Source organism: Helianthus annuus, chromosome 2, assembly GCF_002127325.2.
Source record: "Helianthus annuus cultivar XRQ/B chromosome 2, HanXRQr2.0-SUNRISE, whole genome shotgun sequence".
NCBI classification, from domain to species: domain Eukaryota; kingdom Viridiplantae; phylum Streptophyta; class Magnoliopsida; order Asterales; family Asteraceae; genus Helianthus; species Helianthus annuus.
Genome location: NC_035434.2, coordinates 149,745,021 through 149,764,921, shown reverse-complemented (window position 1 = coordinate 149,764,921; position 19,901 = coordinate 149,745,021). Strand labels below are relative to the sequence as shown.

The window sequence follows — 19,901 nt, the reverse complement described above, 5'->3', positions numbered from 1 at the left end:
GATGAAAAATTGGATCGGGTTAAATACATTTTAAAAGTTGTAGTTCTATCCTTTAGCGAAACATTACAAAAAGCCACTATGGTTTTAGGTAGAACCTAAGAATTTGTTATTTGTATGTATTTGAGTTTGGAATCTCTATTTGATGGGGGCAAATTATATAATTTGACACCATTTAGGTTGGCGGGATAAATCCTTAACATCTTTTTTTCATCTCCTTCTCCATCTTTATAATTTGAGGAGTTCTCGTATTTTACTTCTTTACTAGAATCTCTATCTTTTTCTAAAGCTCTAGAATTTAAAGAACAAGAAATAGTGATCTCGAAAATTTATTCACGTCTTCAAACTTAGATAGTGTTCGTTTCTCAAAATAGAAATGATTCTAAATGATTGTGAATTAAAAAAAAAAAATCTAAATGAAATTGGAATGCATATTCTATTTTCGTTTAAAAGAAACCAAAAGAGAATTGGAATTGAATCTATATCGTTGGTTCACCTCCTCATTTCAAGATACAAGGTGGTTATGTCATTTTGTATATTTCACATTTCAATTCCATTGATAATTATACCAAACAAAAACATTATGAGATCTCAAAGGAATTCTTTAAAATCCAATTTAAATTCTATTTCCATGTCAAATTCCACGAAACGAACGCTACATTGAAGATTGTATCTCAAGCATTTCGGTCTGCATCTAAAAAAAGAGAAAGAAATAATAAAAAATAATAAATTGAGATGAAGAACGTAAACAAAATTTAAAAATAAATTTAAAGGTATGCGTTTTTTATAGATGAAATAGAATTTTGAACGCAAAAGCTCAAGCCTTTTAACACGAACCAAAGCTTACTCTACAAAACTAAAACGAAAAACCCAACCAATTTGGGGCAAATGATGGGCTTTTTACTTTCATGTTATGAAGCCCAAAACCAAAGCTTAGTTATGACTTTAGACTTCTGTCCATTTTCTAGTGACAAATCACATCATATAAATGTAATCAATCCCCACAATATCAAAGAAATAACCTTTGTATCGTTTGGCACATAGAGGAGTAGCATGCATTGTTATCACTTTACAGCCTTTGTTTCAAAAGGTTCACGCAAGGCGATTGAAAAAACGCCTCACGTCAAAATTGATCAAATATAGGGTCTGGAGGAGGCTTGTGAAAATGGAATGAAGAGAGTGTGAATGGTTTAATTGATTAAAAGGTTATGTAAAAGATACGAGACAAATGCAACCTCTAGTTGTACATGGAGTAATACAACACGTACTTCAAGCTCTCACCTCCGTTTTGAGATCTCACTTTTTTTAACGGCAAATTTCTTTAATCATGTCGTCTGTTCTCCCAACGTGTTTACAGGCTTTGTCTTTCCCAATGGACCACCACCCCATTGGTGAGATCTCACTTTTTAAAGCCAAGTTTATGAATGTAATTTAGATTGTGTATTATAGACCAGTTGTAACCGTCTTAAAAACTTCTTGTTTAACAATACTATGCTCTTTGTTAAAATACGTTGATCAGGCTTTCAGTTCGTTTTTGGAGCGAGTTTGATGTCGCATTCGGTTCCGTGGGGTCAACAAACTGTTTCGATGCCCGTGCATCAAAATCAATTGTTGACCTATGTCTGTCACTCTTGTGAACAATATTGGCGACGACCGAGCCCCCTAATAATCCCACCTATAGCAAAACTATTGGGAGGGTGAAATCAAGAATACTGGCAAACCAAATAGAGATCATGCTTCCAGAGAGACTCCCGGCTCCAAAACAAATAGCAGGCAAACAAACAATATTAAAAAGAAACAGAAAACATCCAATAACGAAAATAGAAACATATATTGGCTAGGGCATCTCGTGTGGAGGCAGTACGGTTTCTAGAGGAACGCCGTAACCAAGTCTTACCAACTCAGTGCGGGCCCAATTAAGACAACATAGTCTGGGCAGATCTTGGCTAGGGCCGCCTTTTAGGCGGTGTGACATTGGATCATTCAAAAAGAAAGTCAACGTTAAAATAAATGACATGCAATTTGTTCAAGAAAAGGTGCATGTAACTTTTCACTTTAATGATAGGTAGCACATGTAAACATAGTGGTAACCACACAAACAAAATAGCAGTACCAAAATCAACATCCACAACTATTAATCCACACAAACAAAATAGCACATGCAAACGTGTTAAGTTACGGGACCGATCATCTAACGCCTGTTCTGCCCACGGTGTATGATGTTGGCCTCATCCCAGATTGGGCACCTGCATGTCGGTTTCTTGTTAATCCACTGCGCTCCACACGTGTAACAAAACTCATACCCACATCTGTGATGCAATTCAAAGTTAATACCGGTATTTACAAGCACCAATCAAATCAACATTTTCTTTTTTATGGATATAAATCTTAATACTATGTGTAAAGGCTGTTCTTATACATTCCAAGACATTTATGACGATGAACACGAAATGGTTCCGCGTATATCATGACTATGGAGGTAAAAACGTGTCAGATAGGAGTGTTCATTATTTGAAATAGACTCGAAAGAATCGAAAGTCGAACCAAACTGAATTTGAATTACGAATTCGGTTTTCAAAATAACGAATCAGATTAGCATCCAGTCCGAATTTGAATTTCAAATTCATTGTCATTTTCGACCCGAATATTCGAAATCAAATATATACATAATACATTTTACGTTTTCTAATATTCTTTTGAATAAGGTGCATGGATGATGGATGGTCCCTGTGGTTAACCAAAATTTTGGATTTGGTCCCTAGCTTTTTTTAAAGTACACGGATGGTCCCTGAACCGTGGTTTGCACATTGTAACGCATTTAGTCCCCAACTTATGCCAATAGTACATGGATGGTCCTTGTGGTATGCACTTTGTAACACATTTAGTCACTAAACGCTGGGGACTAAATGTGTTACAAAGTGCAAACCACAGGGACCGTCCGTGTACTTTTGGCAAAAGTTGGGGACTAAATACGTTACAAAGTGTAAACCACAAGGACCATCCATGTACTTTTAGCAAAAGTTGGGGACTAAATACGTTACAAAGTGCAAACCACATGGACCATCCGTGTACTTTTGAAAAACTTGAGGCTAAATCTAAAATTTTGGTGAACAAGAGGGACCATCCGTATACTTTATTCTTTCTTTCATAATTCGGTTTATTCTAATCAACACGAATCGTAACATAATTCAAATTGGTTTTTCAAATTCTAATTCAATGAAAGGTAATTAATAAACAATTAAAACTAAATACAATCCATATGAAAGAGATTAAAAGACAATACCTGCAAGAAATATGGTAGCACCCAGAAGCAAGTTCAACCATATTCTTACATATAGTACACTCACGCCACCGATTCCTCGTCGCAAGCGACTTGAGTTTCGCCTCACTAGCAGACCGATACGGGAAACACTTTACGTAATCCGAGCACGTATAATTCTCATGCCAAGGTACATTGCAGTTCATACAAAAATACCGGTAACACTTAACACAGTTTCTCCTTCCCGATCCTCTAGCAGCAGTGGACGATGAAGCATAACTACGCTCTTGAAGCTCGGTTTTCGACATTAAAAACGAACAGTTAGAAAACGGGCAGTAAACCTTATCTGTTACAGGAATAGACGCTTCTTTTACGCGTAAACTCATAATATCGTACAACTCTGGATTTAAAAACTTCTTGCAGCTTTCGATTTCTAAATTGGACTTGCAGTTCTCATGTGGACATTCGGGCAGTTTTCCGTGAAGCAGCTTTGCTTCTACGTGCTTTCGCATGCACGAAAAACAGTATCGGTGTAGACATTTGTCGACGGAGAACATTTGACCGCTGTAGATGGACTCGAAACATATTATACACCGCTCGAGTAATGTTCTGCCGGAGATGCGTTGTGCGAATTTTGTGGCTTCGGATTTGATCGCGTCTCTTGCTAGTTTGTATGCGAACTTGATATTGTTTTGCGTCACGAGAAATGGGCCGCAATAAGCGAATTTTCTTTGGAGAAGGTTTAGTTGATCGACTAATGCCATAGTTTTGTTGGCTGTTGGTTGCCCTTTGCCAGTGAGCTACATTGACAAAGATAACATCATTTAAATGTCAACGGGAATGTGCAAAATAATCAAAGAGCCAATGAAAGACTGGTAATAAAAGCTATCATAACAGATAATTAAACCCGCAAATCACTCGATTTGCATCATTCCATATTCCAATATATCATATGCATCACATGAACCTCACATCAGAGGTGTTAGATGGGTCGAACCGGACCCGGACCAGAAAACTTGACACAGGTATGGTTGTTTCTACACAGAACGTGTAACTAAGCCCAGTCACCCGTGACACCCATAGACAAAAGGCCACCCACGGCCACAGCGCTGCTGGTGACCCGACCCACAAGGTTTAAATAAACGGAAACGAGTTTTGAGGCGTTTTCCTTTTGCCTCACGAGGCGTAAAGCCGAGGCGGTATTAATAAATAAATATAAAAAGTTATATATATTATAAAAGGACAGGAAATGTTTGAAATTGACACAAAAAGTCAAAAACATAAAAAACAACTATTAAAATCCCCTGAGGCGCAGCCTCTCTGAGATGCATATACAATAAAACCCCATGAAGCGCGCCTCAAACTCGTTTTTTGGCTGTTATGCGTCGAGGCGCATGCCTCAAGCGTTTTTTAAAACCATGCCGACCCGTCACCAATTTCAGTGGAAACCCACCACCCAAACACCCAATGTGGTAAAACCCCTGCTCGCAAGTGACATTTTGTCACGAACGAGGTGACACCCCCTTTGGTATATAAACTCATGAATCAGGTGCAATATATATAATATAATAACAATTTGAAGCCCTAAACTTACATATTGATAAACCACATTGGTATCACAGAACACATGCACCCTCTTCAACCCAAGATCAACAGCAACAGTTAACGCCTCAATCAACGCTTTAACCTCCACCACATCACCACCATCAACCACCACCGCTTTCCCCAACTCAAACACACAACAATCACACGCATCACAAATCGCCACACCAATCCCACCAAACAACATTTTCCCACCACTCGCAACCGTCTCCTCCTCCGTCACCAAACCCTTACAGTAAACCCTAAACACCTCCTCATTCGACTCCGGCACCAAACCGTACGGCTTTTCAAACCAATCACCGTTTTCTTTCCATTCATGCTCTGGCATGTTCAACACCTGTCTAGCAAACACCTGATCGTGGATTAGACGGTTCAGATTCTCCTGCATTGTCCGGTTTTCTGCTTCCACTAGCTTCCGGTCGTGGATTTGGCGGGAGAAGTCGTCGATTTGTTCGGCGAGAAGAGAGGCGAGGTTGGAAGGGGATTGGGTGACTTCAGGAAAGAGGAGAGGTGGTGGATGTGATGATGATGATGATGATGGGTGAGAAGTGGAGGAGATGTTAATGGCTTCTTGCATCTGGAGTTGGAAGGCGAAATCGAGGTCGGAGTCGGCGGAAATGGCCGCCGTGAGTTCGCGGCGTTGCTCGGAGAGGAGGAGCATGAGGTCGGTGTCGTCGACGTCCATGGTGTGATTATGCTGGAATCGAACACTTGTTTTGTTTTTTAACCTTGGTACATGACCCACGACCCCACGACAATCTTGCTCTGTACGTTTCGCCTTTTTTTGGGTTTCCTAGGTGGGAAGAATCGAGGGTTTCAGAGAAAAAAAGAAAGCCCAAGTTCGTGTTAAAGCCCAAGATAAATACCTTAGTGATATGGGCTCTTTGGGGTCCAGGTAGAGGCCCAGGACATCTCAACAGCATAAAACACAGGGGTTCTTTTCGGTAAATGGGAGTTTCTCTGAGGTCCCAGGGGCAAATAATGATGTTGGTGAGGGTTCTTTGGAGGATAATGGAACTGAAGTTGCTGAAACACCAGGTTTCATAAAGAACAGGTACATTCTGGATAGTCCACTGATGCTTAATGAGTTAATGTCATGGTTAAAAGTAATAAAAAAGAAGGTTTTCTTTTTAAAAATCGACTTCGAAAGACATACGACAACGTCAATTGTTTCCTCTTATCCACGATGGCTCAGATGGGTTTTCCCGATAAATGATGTATGTGGATTAAGGGTATCCTTGATTCGGTCAGGTCGTCGTTGCTCTTGAACGGAGCCCTAACTTATGAATTTCAGTGCCAAAATGGGTTGCGTCAAGGAGAAACGCTCTCTCTGTTTATATTCCTGATTGTTATGGAAGTTCTATCTTGTACTTTAACCAAGGCACAGGTGATACGAGGATCTTTAAAGGCATCAAAACCCCCAAACAATGGCCCTGTTATTTCACACTTCTTATATGCGGACGACGCCCTCATTTTGGGCGAGTGGGATGTGGAAAACATAAAAAACGTGGCTTAAATTTTGATAATTTTTCACGTGTCTCAGGATTGAAAATTAGTATTAATAAATTCAGCCTCTTCGGGGGTGGGAGCAAGTGACGAGGAGTTGAAAGAAATGGCGGGCACTTTGGGGTGTGTGAAAGGTTCCTTTCCATTCACATATCTGGGTATCACGGTAGGGGCTAATATGAATCGGATCAACAATTGGTACCCTATTGCGGAGATGTTCCAAAGACGGTTGAGTTCTTGGAAGGCTAAAACTCTTTCTATCGGGGTCGGGTTACTTTTCTAAAAGCGGTATTGGAAAGTATACATATTTATTTCTTGTCATTGTTCAAAGCCCAGTTAAAGTTTTGGAAGCCTTAGAGTCTATGATGAAGAAATTTTTATGGGCCGATTGTGAGGAGGTTAAAAGGATTCACTGGGTTGCCTGGGAACAGGTTGCGCTTCCGAAAAAAGCGGGAGGTTTAGGATTATGTAGACTGAAAACAATCAATAATTTGCTTCTCACTAAGTGGGTTGGGAGGTACAAAACCGATCCTCACAATCTTTGGAAGCTGGTCATCGACGCTTGCCATGGATCGGATAGGAGATGGATGGACCTTCTGTGTAACAATGTCATTTCGTGGGTATGTAAAAATATAGTGAAAATAGAGAAGAAGCTGACGGATAAAGGAATGACAGTTCTTCACCTTATAAAAGGGAAGCTGGGAAATGGTCATAATATCAGATTTTGGGTTGATTATTGGCTGGGAGAAGGTCCTTTAATGTTCAAATGGCCCCGGATCTTTGCGCTTGAAGAAAAAAAGGATTGCAAGGTGGCGGATCGTTGCTCGGTTCAGGATAGTGCGACAGTGTGGCTCTGGTCTTGGAGCAGGCCTGCGACTACGGATGTAGAGCTAAGTGAGTGGGCTGAATGTGGCTCGTTTCTGGCTTCAGTTACTCTCTCTGTTGGGGCTGACTCTTGGCGTTGGCTAGGGGAAAAATCGGGAAATTATTCTTCAGCCTCGGTTAAAAAAGTGTTGATTGAAGACGGGATGGATAGGAACATTGAGGTTATCAAATGGTGCAAATGGTTACATTCGAAATGCAATATCTTCATTTGGAGGACCGCGATGTGCAGGATTCCTACTAGATATGCGCTCATTAAAAGAAATATTAATATTCCGGATTTTATGTGTGTGCTTTGCGGGGAGGTCGAAGAAACAGTGGACCACACGTTCACTACTTGTGAGATCTCGATGAGAGTCTGGCATTTCTTTTGCTCCTGGTCTCGTCTTCCTCCTCTTTTCGCCTTTTCTTTTAAAGACATTTTGAGTTTCCACAAGTTTTGCAAGCTGAATAATGAGGAAAAACGGTGGTCAGAAGTTTGGTTATGATAGGATGCTCGTGTCTTTGGAAGGCTAGGAACGCAAAGATATTCTCTAACGGAAAAGGGCAAAAGTGAAGATATTATGGGCGACATAAAATCTCTCAGTTATCTTTGGTTAAAGCATATGTCGAAACACATGGATATAGATTGGAAGGAATTGTGTAAATACCCTTTGTACAAGTTGTAGTTTGGTTGTTGTTTTCCAGCTCGTTTTTGGGTTTTCGGTGGTGTGTTTTTGAATGAAGTTCTGTTTTCAAAAAAAAAAAAAAAAAAAAAATCAAATACAATGGATACCCTTTGCGTTTTGAAATTACAAGGTATATTCTTTACAAGGAACGTTTTCAACAAGGCTGGATCTATTTGGACACCTTCTGCGCCTATTTTCACACTTTTTGAAACCTAGACGCCCCGTATAGCTCTATACGAGGCGTACATGCACTGAATTCGATGGGGTCTCAGAGGGTGTCAGGCACGTTGTTTAAAGAACCCTATACGCAGGGTATAGGGCTATACGAGGCGTCCATGTTTGGTTTTTTTTTTTTTTTTTGGCTGAAATGAGGGGTGTTTTGGTGGGGTTTGGTATGGTTTTTTGGATAGTTTTTGAAGATGTGTTTTTTTGTTGAAATTTTTTTTGGTTTTAAAAAAAGTTTTTTTTCTTTTTTACACTATAAAAAGTTTTTGTTTTTTAAAAATTAACTATTTGCCTTTAAAAATCGTTCTTTTTTGGTTTTTAAAAAAGTTTCGTTTTTGTTTTTTTTTTTTTTGTTTTTTACACTATAAAAAGTTTAAAAAAGTTTTTGTTTTATATCGATTAAATCAACTATTTTAAAAAACGGCTCTTTAAATATATTATATTGATTAAATATTATATTGTTTTTAACATTTTACTTTTTTAAATATTATTCTTTCGATTAAAATTTTATTTCTTTCAAATATTGTTTCCGTATTATATTCAGAGGGTTATATTGTTTCCGTATTATCTAAATTTAAGACAACAATCATTAAGTAACCGAATAACTGAAAACAAACATAAATATGACATATATAAGATAACTGTTTACATCCATAACAAAAATATATAAGATAAGTTTGTACATCCATAATAACAATAAAAACAACAACAGGTCTATGCATCCAAATCCGAATCTGAATCCTGATGCTGCTGCTGCGGCTGGTGCTGCTGATGTGGTGCTCGAACCGGTGGAAGCGGTATCGGGGGTAATCCCTCTCTCTCTCGTCTATCCTGCTCCGCCCGTACCAGCCAACCTACTAAATCGTCGAGCCTGTCAAGCCTGGCTCGTACATCCGGATGTAGCGCAGCTCCTGGGGCACGACCTCGAATAACGTGACGTGGAAACTGAGGTGCCCCGGCAGGTGGCGGTGGCTGTGGCTCCGCTGCACCGTCTAGATCCTCCGGAGGGTCCTCCACGGGCACTACATCAGCAGGATCTGCAGGAGGATGAACGGGCTCGAAATGCTCTGGTAGGGCCTCCTCTCTCCATACGCCCCCGTCGCGGTTTTTAAACCGCAGGCCAACGGGGAACCTCTTGATAACCCTCATCCCCCATAGCGACTGCATACCCATCCGCGTCGGCATGATGGCCGGCGTCCGTAGATGTGGGTCCTGGTGTGGTACGAGGACCAATGAACGGGCAATGACGGTCACGTACGCCCCGCCATACAAAAATCCGCGCTCCTGCCGGTGATGGCCGGAGGCGAAGTACTGGGCTAGACCGTGTGCTAGCGCGCACGGCCTCCTATACAACAAACAGTAAAGGAAAAAAAGATCTGTGGTCGTACACCACTCACGGCTGTAGCCGCGCGCTGAAATAGAAGTGGCGAGCAAATGGTGCAGATACCTGCAGATAGTGTTAGCGAAATACAAAAACAGAGATTAATAAACAGTGCATATAATCACAATAATTGCAATAATAAACGTACATACCTGTATAGTGGGTCCCTAACAAACGACACCCTCCCCTTCGACTTTTCGTGCTCCCAATGATCCGCCCCCGCAATCACCTGCCAAAACCCTACAAGAGTGGGTTTTTCAACCACCACTAGCCCCGCTGTGTAAATCTCAGTCTCGATCTCCTCCTGCATGTATAAACCACAATGCACCGCAAACTGTGCTAGCGTCATCGAACGCATAACGCCAGCAAGCCTGAAAGAAACCTCAGGCGGATGGGGAGCACCTGGGTACGGAATCGGCACTGGCTCCCCAGGAGGGTGAAATGTGAATGACGAAAGGAACTCGACCAGCAGCTCCCTGTAGGTCGGCGTGTGCGCCAAATCAAAAAGACGATGCCACGGCGAATCGATAGGTATAAACCGACGCACTCTCGGCGTCTCAGCAATCTCCTCCATCGCATCCCAGTCGATCGATGCATGCGATCCAACGTGCATCCTCCTAAGCTTCTGGCAATGACGGGCGGCGTCAGTGCCGTCGGGAAACTCAAGATATGGATGCCCCTGCAGCGTATCCACAGGCGGTCGCTGTCTCCGTCGTGGACCCTGCTGAACCGGCTCTATGTGAATGTCATCGCCCGGTATCAGATCGTCCTCCATAATAAATACTGTATACGTATACAAACAATAATAAATAAAACAATATAAATAAATAATAATAATAATAATAATAATAATAATAATAATATCATAATAATATAATAATAATTAATAAATAATAAATAACAATAATAATAATGTTTTTAATAATAATAATTAATAAATAATAATAATAATAATAATAATAATATTTAATAACAATAATAATATTAATAATAATAATAATAATATAATAATAATATAATAATATAATAATAATTAATAAATAATAAATAACAATAATAATAATGTTTTAATAATAATAATTAATAAATAATAATAATAATAATATAATAATTAATAAATAATAATAATAATAATATTTAATAATATAATAAATAATAATAATAATAATAATAACAATAATAATAATTAATAATAATAATAATAACAATAAACAATAATAACAATAATAAAAAAAAAAAATTCAGACCCTCGTATAGCCCTCGTATAGGGCTATACTCGGCGTCCTGTTCTACAAGTTCATCATCATCCTCATACTCAAACCCCCAAAACCCAACAAAATTCAAATTTTAGGGCAAACCTACGGTCTAAAGGCATAAACGAGACAAAAATACTTAACTACGGGATGAAATACGTACCGGTGATGCTTCGATTCTTCAAAAATACGTCCGAGGCGTATAGATCAAGCAGCAGCGTATGTGTGTGTTTTTTGTTTGGGTGTGTGATCTGTGTCGTCTAGGCCCCCCCCCCCTGTGTTATACGAAGCCTAGACGCCTCGTATAGATCTATACGAGGCGTCTATTCTTTTTGTTAAATGACCATTTTGCCCCTGTTTAGCCCTCCGTATAGCCTTTTTTCAGGGGCAAAATGGTAATTAACCAAACCAAAAAGATATTTCTGGAATGGTTAATTACCATTTTGCCCCTGAAAAAAGGCTATACGGAGGGCTATACAGGGGCAAAATGGTCATTTAATAATACTTTTTAATAATTAAAAAAGGAAAAGGTGATAAAGTAGCCGCCTCAGTTATACTCCTCGTACAGACCTGTACGCATCGTACAGGCTTGAAATTACCTTTGAGCCCCTGCTAAATGGCTATACTGGGGTCTAAACAGGGGTAAAATAGTAATTAACCAAAAATATTTTCAAAATTCAAATTTAAAAGAAAAGAATTGTTACCGCTCAAATAGACGCCTCGTACAGGTCTATACGAAGCGTCCAATTTCAAAAAATTCAAATTTTGAAATTCAGATATTCAAAATTTAAATTTTCAAAAACCCGCTCTAATAGACGCTCAGTATAGCCCTATACGAGGCGTCTGGTTTAAGTGAAATTACTTTTTAGCCCCTGAAATAAGCCTAGATTGGGGGCATATCAGGGGCTAAATGGTCTTTTGTGCAACAATATACGAGGGGTCTAGTTCTGTACGAGTCGTATAGTTGTATTTTTTGTAGAAAATTATAGAAAAACACTATTAATTACAAAAAAATACTATTAATTACAAAAAAATAGTATTAATAACAAAAAAAATACTATTAATTACAAAAAAATAGTATTAATTACAAAAAAATACTATTAATTACAAAAAAATACTATTAATTACAAAAAAAAAAATACTATTAATTACAATAAAATACTATTAATTAAAATAAAATTCTATTAATTACAATAAAATACTATTAATTACAAAAATCATTCTTCCGTGTAACTATCTATGTAATTAAGACTGGGGTTTGATCTTGGCCGAGGATTCATTATCGATGTATACCATTCTAGACGTGGCAAGTACATATCTTCCCATTGTTCTGTATGGGGTCTTCGGTGGGTCAACCATAGCCCGTGTGCTGGTGGCATAGGATAATCCCCTTCCAGCTTAACATGTATGAAGTGGTTCTCGTTAACATGTGTAAGCGTTATGAATAATGGTTGTTGATTAGCCGGCTGACTTAGTATTGGGAAGTAAGTGGAACTCGAACCCATGGTTGTCGTTAACAGGTGCACCCCGATACCGTACGTTTGTGCAATAAGAAGTCCTGGGAAGTCCATCCAGTGATTCTCCCCACAACCGGCCACTGAATCCCAAATTAGGCCCTGACGATGCGTGTAAAAATAACCATCAGCCCATGCTTCAAATATTGGGAACCAGATCGATTCGTTCTGATCCATTTCTTGGACAAGGTCCCTCCTAATAAGCCCCCATGAACTCTGATCCATCCCTAAGCCCACAGCCACAGACCGAAACCCACAATGACCGTCCGGCATCACATCTCGTATGCACGAGACGTACGGATGGAACACTGGCGGAATGTCAGACTTAAACCGTTCGATGATTCCCACGTACTCGTCCCCAATGATTAAAGGAAAACCGTGATCATCTCGTGTCTCTTTCTTCTTAGAACTCTTTGAACGGCTTAGGGTCGCTTTGGGTTTTTGGGACCTTATAACCGACTGTTGTGAGGCCTGAGACGGAACGTACGAGCTGTGGCGAGGTTTATCGTACTTACTTTGTCGTGAACCTTCAAAGCACGTGTTTGCATCACCGAAGGAGCTTCTCCTCAATTCTTCATCTATACGAGAGGCCTCGTCCAACCTTTCTTGTACCTGCTTTGTTGTTGGTCGGCCACGAGTATTTTGTTGGACAACCGGTGGTTTCTTGGTAGATTTCGTTGGAGTCAACACCGCTTTAATCTTTGAAAGCAGGCTTTTTTGCTGAGCTGGGGGGTGCGACTGTAATTGTTGTCTAACAACATCTAGCTCTTCGACCACGTCAAGGGAGTCGTCTATCAATTTACAACTTTGGAAGTTAAGTTTCCGCCAGAAGACGTCTATGTCTTCGAGTTGAATCGGACGCTCTGCACGGTTAAAAACAATATTGTTTAAGTAAAATGAAAAAAGGAAATATATCACACAAGTGTTGTACGTTCAACAATTATTACCTTCACGCATGTACTTTTCTATCCTACAAGCACAGGGCAACCCACAGCTGTGCCACATTTGGCAACCACATGATGAATTAAAGCGCTCCAAGACATCTAGCTTCCTAATTGCCTCTCCATGCAACAAGTCAAGGGCTTTGTGGGATACTTTTCCAAGTAGGTGTTGAAACATCGGGTGTTTGTGGTGTTTCATTGTTTTTTCGATGCTTTCTCGAAAAGTCTTCCTTATTTCACCGAACTGTGTCTCAACTATATCCCGGACACAACCAACTATACGGTCCAGCGAGCTCCTATCTTCGACGTATCTCTTTAAGTTGGCATGTTGGCTCTCAACTCTGTTTGTAGTACGATTACCAAAGTTGCGCCTCTTATCAGTCCACGCAAAGACAAACATCTCCTTATAGTCTTTTAGCCAGTTATCGTACACGTATTTAAAGACTCCTAAAAAGTAAAAATAATTTAATAAAATTTGCATAGGTGAGTCGTATGTTATTAGAAAAACTTACTAGAACGTTTGCACTCCACAAGTCGCTTTCGCATGTTGCGCAAGTGGTAGTCGTAGATGGGTATGGATGGAGACTCAATCAATGTCCCCCAGAATGACATAAATTTCTTCCAGTCGTCGTCTGTGAAGGCACCCTTGCAGTGCTTCATAACATTCTGTTGTATGTGCCACCTGCAAAGAAGCCTGGAGGCGTCTGGAAATACTTTAGCACACGCGCCCATAAGGGCTAGGTCTCTATCCGTTAAAATCACACGTGGCTCCATACATTCATCCAACATTGACTTAACCCTCTCAAGCACCCACACAAAGTTATCACCCCGTTCTTTACTAACAACGGCATGCGCGATAATAAACGATTTGTTGGTAGGCGTCATACCAACAATCTGGATAAAGGGCATATTGTATATGTTTGTCTTGTACGTTGCATCGATCATCATGACGTGGGGGAATGCACGCCACATGACTCTCGAGTCCTGATGAAGAAAGAAGATCTCTGTTACGATCTCTGTTCCGGGTTCTTCCCGTGTCTCGTAAATAAAGTCGTTGTTTATCAGCACATTTTCTAGTGACTGCATGGGAGTCAATCCTTGTCTTTGTTCGGCTCTAATCTTCGCTACAACGTTTTGAACGTCTTTCTGAACATGAAACCTGTCGGGGTCCTGCTTCCTTATCGTTTGAAATATTTTGCGCGGCTCCATGTTTTGAGCTGTCAGCTGCTCGATCAGTTTCATTTCGCTTGGAGTAAACCTTCGCACAAACGCGTGGGCCGACAGGTCCTCACAAAGTTCGTGGTTATGTTCAATTGTTCCGTCTTTTATCTCCCAGGTTTCATACGGGTGGTTTCGGACAGCCAGCAGGTAAAACGGGCAACCGGTTTTTTTGCTTCCAGCTTTTCTAAGTGTTGCTGTACTCTGGTGCTCACCACCACGATCACATTCAAGCCATACCCTCCCGGTTCTTCCCCCGATTTTCTTTGATCGACGGGTGACAATAACGAAACCATCCGCATTTGCTATTTCTTGTATCCGTTTCTTTAGTTCATCTAAGGAGTTGAAAACCTGTAACATCGACAATATTAATAATTATAATAATAATAATATAATAATAATAATAATAATAATAATAATAAAAATAAAAATATTAATAATAAAATAGTAATTTATACCGTCTTTTTAAGTACAGACTGTCCAGAATGGGAGGTGCTTCACCACCATATCTACCATATCCACCATAACCACCATATCCTCCAACGTCCGAATTGTTTTGATGAACGTAAGGAGTGCCCGGGGAAATGAATTGCTGATGATCACCGTCTCCTCCGTATCCACCGTATCCCCCGTATCCACCGTATCCACCGTATCCACCATATCCACTGTCTCCTCCGTATCCACGATCTCCTCCGTATCCACCGTCTCCTCCGTATCCACCGTCTCCTCCGTATCCACCGTGTCCTCCGTATCCACCGTGTCCTCCGTATCCACCGTGTCCTCCGTATCCACCGTCTCCTCCGTATCCACCGTCTCCTCCGTATCCACCGTCTCCTCCGTATCCACCGTCTCCTCCGTATCCACCGTCTCCTCCGTATCCACTAGCATGGTATGAGTCATCTACAGGGGCTGTTTCATCAACAGGAGGATGCTTGTTCAAATCTAGAAACGGGCTGTTTTGTTTTCCTTGTATACTAGACACAACCTCCTCTTGCTCATTAGAATCGGGAACGCCAGACTCCTCCAAAATAGACAACCGTATCATCATTAGTAAATAATAAACTAAAACAACAAGTAATTAAAACATTTACGCTAATAACTGTTACCGGAACGCTTTCGTGCCCCCACTTTTCGCTAGAATACTGCCCGAAGATATAGTTGCCGTCCCAATATGATGACATTTCAACACTCCGGGATGATAATAACGCAAAGACAAATAAAAGAAGAAACAGAATGTGAGTGTTTGTTTGTTGAATGCTCGGATGTGGACCAAGAACGCACTGTAGGTTGCATTTTATGTGAGCTAAAGACGCCTCGTATAGGTCTTTACTCCCCGTATGCCTTTAAGTCATGTCGGGCATAGTCTCATCATAGTCAAATCGGTCAGTCCAAGACGCCTCGTATAGACCTATACGAGGCGTCTAAGTACCTTCGTATTGACCCCTCGTACAGGGCTAGACTCCCCGTATAAGTTGACTGATGTGACGTTGTACGAGGTGCAGAAGCCGGTCGGGAAAAGCAAACCTATACGCCTCGTATAGGGCTATACGAGGCGTCTAGAAGGGTGTGGATTTAGGGAATAAGGTGTCTGAATATGTACACCCTTCAACAATTATTGGATACCAAAACACAAAATAGCGATGATTTTGTTTTCTAAATTCTAACCTTAGTTGTTACTACTACTATAATCCTGATAACTAGAGATAGACAAACCAATTCGAAATAGCAAAAATGCTAACAGTTTCGTTGTTCATATATTGTTATGCTCAAAATCTTTTTGCCATTACAACTTTAGCGACCAAAATTGCAACCAAATATAACTTTAGCAAATTGAATTAAAATATATTTTTATTACAAAAATGATAATCTTTTATAAAAAAGAACTGTTTAAACTTTTTATAAAATACCTAAAAGGACATATATACAAAATAAAAAATAAAAATAAATAAATTTATAAAGCATTTTTGAAGAAAAGAAAAATAAAAAAACATCATTAAACAAAACTTGTTAAAAGGTATAAGTGTGGAAGGATGAGTTCTAAAGAGGTGTGTACGCTTAATATTTTATGTATTATTTCTCATTATTTAACTGTTTGGGGGTGGGGATTTACGTACAGATTTAACTGGGGATTTGGTAATCTAGTGACACTAACCTTCTCACGCCTAAATCTTTCAATTTGTCTTCACACACTTCGATTTTGATTTTCTTTTTTTTTTTAATGTAAGTGCGTTTTAGACATTTTATATTTCATTTCCAATCATTTCAAAACAACAAATAATATATATTATTCTTCAGATAACTAAAGTAACTTAAAATAATTAAATACACAAAAATATACCTACTTGCCTACAAGGCTACAAAGATTAAATAATATCTATAGTGAAAACTACCAGTAAATTAATGATAAAAGAAATACATTATTTTGGACAACAAAAGAGTATTTATATTAATAATCTGCTTAAATAATAATAATAATAATAATAATAATAATAATAATAATAATAATAATAATAATCCTCTTTGAAATATAGTTTTTACAACATTTCACTTATTTTTATAAAGTAAAAACATAAAGACTGCAATTTCTAACATATACAAAAAACAAAGAACAAAGTAACATCAAAATATAACATTTGCAGTGGCATTGTTCTTGATTTAGGAAACAAAAACTGGCTCTTGACTGTCACACATAAACAAACAAACAAACAAATGTAGTTAAAACCAAGTACATAAATCTATCCCCCTATCCAACTAAAATATTTTATAAGTAACATTCTCCTGAACTAACATTAATTAAACAACAACATGATCATGATATGATGATTGATGATAACAATATGATGATAATATGATGATATAATGATATGATATTGATGATGATGATGATGATGATCTTGTACTACATGAGAGGGCTATTTATGAGCCCATGCCAATTTGTTGAACCAATCCCATTCCACCCTCCAACTTCATGAACCATGTTGCTTGTATCTGCACCACCAGCACCCATTTGCAATGGAAATCCCCATAATCCAGTGTCATATGATCTCATCATGTTGCATGCTTCTTGCTTCACTTGTGTGGTTAACACACCTGTTGATGCTACACTACCAATAAGCTCTTGTTCTTGTTCTTGTTGTTGTTCTTGTTGATCATTATGGAACACAGTGTGGTGGTGGTGGTGGTTCAATGGTTGTTCAACATTGTTCAAACCCATCAAGTTTCCCACATTACCCATGTCCCCATTTCCAAGATTATTATTCCCATTGTACAACAAATTGTGATGAAACCGATTCGGGTTGGTTGCGTTTTCAAGAAAGCCCAAATGATGGTCAAAGTGGTCATAACCCATGGACCCATTTGCTTGGCTTTGGAGCCTAGCAAAAGCAAGTGAGAGATCAGTGCAAGTTGAGTCATATGGTAACTGTGGTAGACCTGCAAGCAGAGGATTGTTTGAATTGTTTGAACCATTAGGTGTGATGAAACTTAGTGGATGTTGTTGAACAAGGTGGTGGTCTTGTGGTCCTCTGATCTTTGAAGGTGCAGAGCATGGTGATGAGTTGGATGATGATGTTGCGGATGATGATCTTTTATTCTTCCTGCACCCTCCGCCCACTGGAACGTTTCTTAGAGTTCCGCCTTTGGTCCAGTACCTTCTGCATGACTTGCAGAAGTATCTGGGCTGAGTGAGGCTGTAGTTGTTGTAGTAGCAGAATTTCGTGTTGCCCGAATCGCATCTTGGGCATTTCAAAGCTTCCTCTGGTGGCCGCGGTTTTTTGTCGGCTTCGGCTTTTGTGCATACTTGCAACATGCTCTCCAATGTTTGGGAAGATAGCTCCTACATTAAGAAAATTCAAATCAGATCTTATATTGTTAAAAAGGTTGATAACAAGCATTAATAGTGTTTTTTTAGCAAAACCATAAGCGTTTTTAGGAAGTTTTAGAACTTGTTTTGATTTTAAGGAGTTCGCTAGTCAAAAGAACAGATAACAGACTCAATTGGAGTCTGCTACTCAAATAAGCAGACTTTTTTTTTTTTTTTTTTTTTTGAGTTTTGTCATGTCAGTATATTTTGCAACGTGAATATCTAGTGTTTGATTTTTTATTTTATTTTTTTGAGTTTGCTGTCCGGAAACCAAAACGCTTCCAAAAACCTACTGGAAACCACTTACGGATTTTTAAACAAGAAATAAAGAAAAATGCACAATAATATGAGGAGTTACATTTAGAACATCAAATTTGGGAATTAATTAGCTGAAAATGAAGAAATAAATTTAGAATAGCAGATTCTTTTTTTTTTTTTTAGTTTTGTCACGTCGGTATATTTTGCAACGTGAATATCAAGTGTTTAATTTATTTATTTATTTATTTTTTTTGAGTTCGTTGTCTGGAAACCAAAACACTTCCAAAAACCTACTAGAAACCACTTACGGATTTTTAGACATAAAGATAATATGAGGAATTACAATTAAAACATCAAATTTGGGAATTAATTAGCTGAAAATGAAGAAATAAATTTACAACAAACTAGCCCTAATTATAGGATGATTAATTAATCATAACCAACAATTAAACCAAAATTCTAACAAAAAAAACCTAACAAATCAAGTAATTAAACAACGTTGTAGTTCAATTAAATCACTAATTAATTATGAAACAAAAAACAAAAAACAAATAGGATGAAGTAATTGATATCTACCTGCTGGTGTTGATGATGATGATGATTGTGAACACCTGCAACATCCATTTCTACTTCCATAAAGTATCACTATGTGTGTTTTTGAGTGACTGAGAGGGAGATCAAAGAGTGAAGATTGAAGGAGTTTTTGAAGTTCTAAAAGATGATGAGAGAGAAAGTTAGAGAGAGAGAGAGAGAGAGAAGGAGAGGACTGAAGGCGTGCTTCATGCAAGGTATCACCTGCGTGTATATATATACACACAAACATATACGTACACACTTCACTATGAATATACAATCTTATTTTATAATTCAGTATGTTGTGACTTGTGACTACAAGTGTTTATAAATATTATAATAATATATTGATGCTGATTTGTTGATTATTAAAAAAAGTTAAAACCCAATTATCCATGATGGATGCTAATATTTTAAACAAATAAAATAAGTGTCCAAGAGGATATTAATATGTAACCGAAAGATATGTGTCCAAGATATGTGTAACCGACACTCGGTATTGTAACCAAAAGATATGTGTCTAAGAGGATATCAATATGTATTTTTCATCGGTCGAAAACCAGAAGAAGAAACTTATATCGAACTGTATCGTTGTCGTGCGTTGAACCACGGACAAATGTGTAGGAAATGGGTCACAATTTTATTAATAAAACTAATAAAAAAAATAAAGATAATCTCTTTAAACATTTGGGAAATTGTAGTATATGAACCGTGTACAAAAACAACATATTTAATAAAACAATCGATTCAAACCAATCTTCA

The 19,901-nt window shown here is 38.7% G+C and overlaps 3 protein-coding genes across 3 annotated transcripts; all 3 read right to left on the bottom strand.

Moving 5' to 3' along the window:
• Positions 1-2,001: 2,001 nt before the first annotated feature.
• LOC110924142 lies at positions 2,002-5,618 on the bottom strand. The gene is made up of 3 exons (XM_022168181.2): positions 4,851-5,618; positions 3,281-4,056; positions 2,002-2,306 (listed from the first exon to the last, which is right to left on the bottom strand). Exons 1-3 carry the CDS (start codon positions 5,541-5,543, stop codon positions 2,189-2,191), a joined length of 1,587 nt encoding a protein of 528 aa, XP_022023873.1. The 5' UTR covers positions 5,544-5,618; the 3' UTR covers positions 2,002-2,188.
• A 2,210-nt stretch (positions 5,619-7,828) lies between these two features.
• Positions 7,829-14,207, bottom strand: LOC110898168. Its single transcript, XM_022144929.2, has 4 exons — positions 13,741-14,207; positions 9,673-10,303; positions 8,994-9,586; positions 7,829-7,974 (listed from the first exon to the last, which is right to left on the bottom strand). Exons 1-4 carry the CDS (start codon positions 14,198-14,200, stop codon positions 7,829-7,831), a joined length of 1,830 nt encoding a protein of 609 aa, XP_022000621.2. The 5' UTR covers positions 14,201-14,207.
• Positions 14,208-17,067: 2,860 nt separating this feature from the next.
• Positions 17,068-19,342, bottom strand: LOC110924151 (dof zinc finger protein DOF2.1). Its single transcript, XM_022168187.2, has 2 exons — positions 19,143-19,342; positions 17,068-18,281 (listed from the first exon to the last, which is right to left on the bottom strand). The coding sequence occupies exons 1-2, from the start codon at positions 19,200-19,202 to the stop codon at positions 17,346-17,348; spliced, it is 996 nt and encodes a 331-aa protein (XP_022023879.1). The 5' UTR covers positions 19,203-19,342; the 3' UTR covers positions 17,068-17,345.
• Between the last annotated feature and the right edge of the window lie 559 nt (positions 19,343-19,901).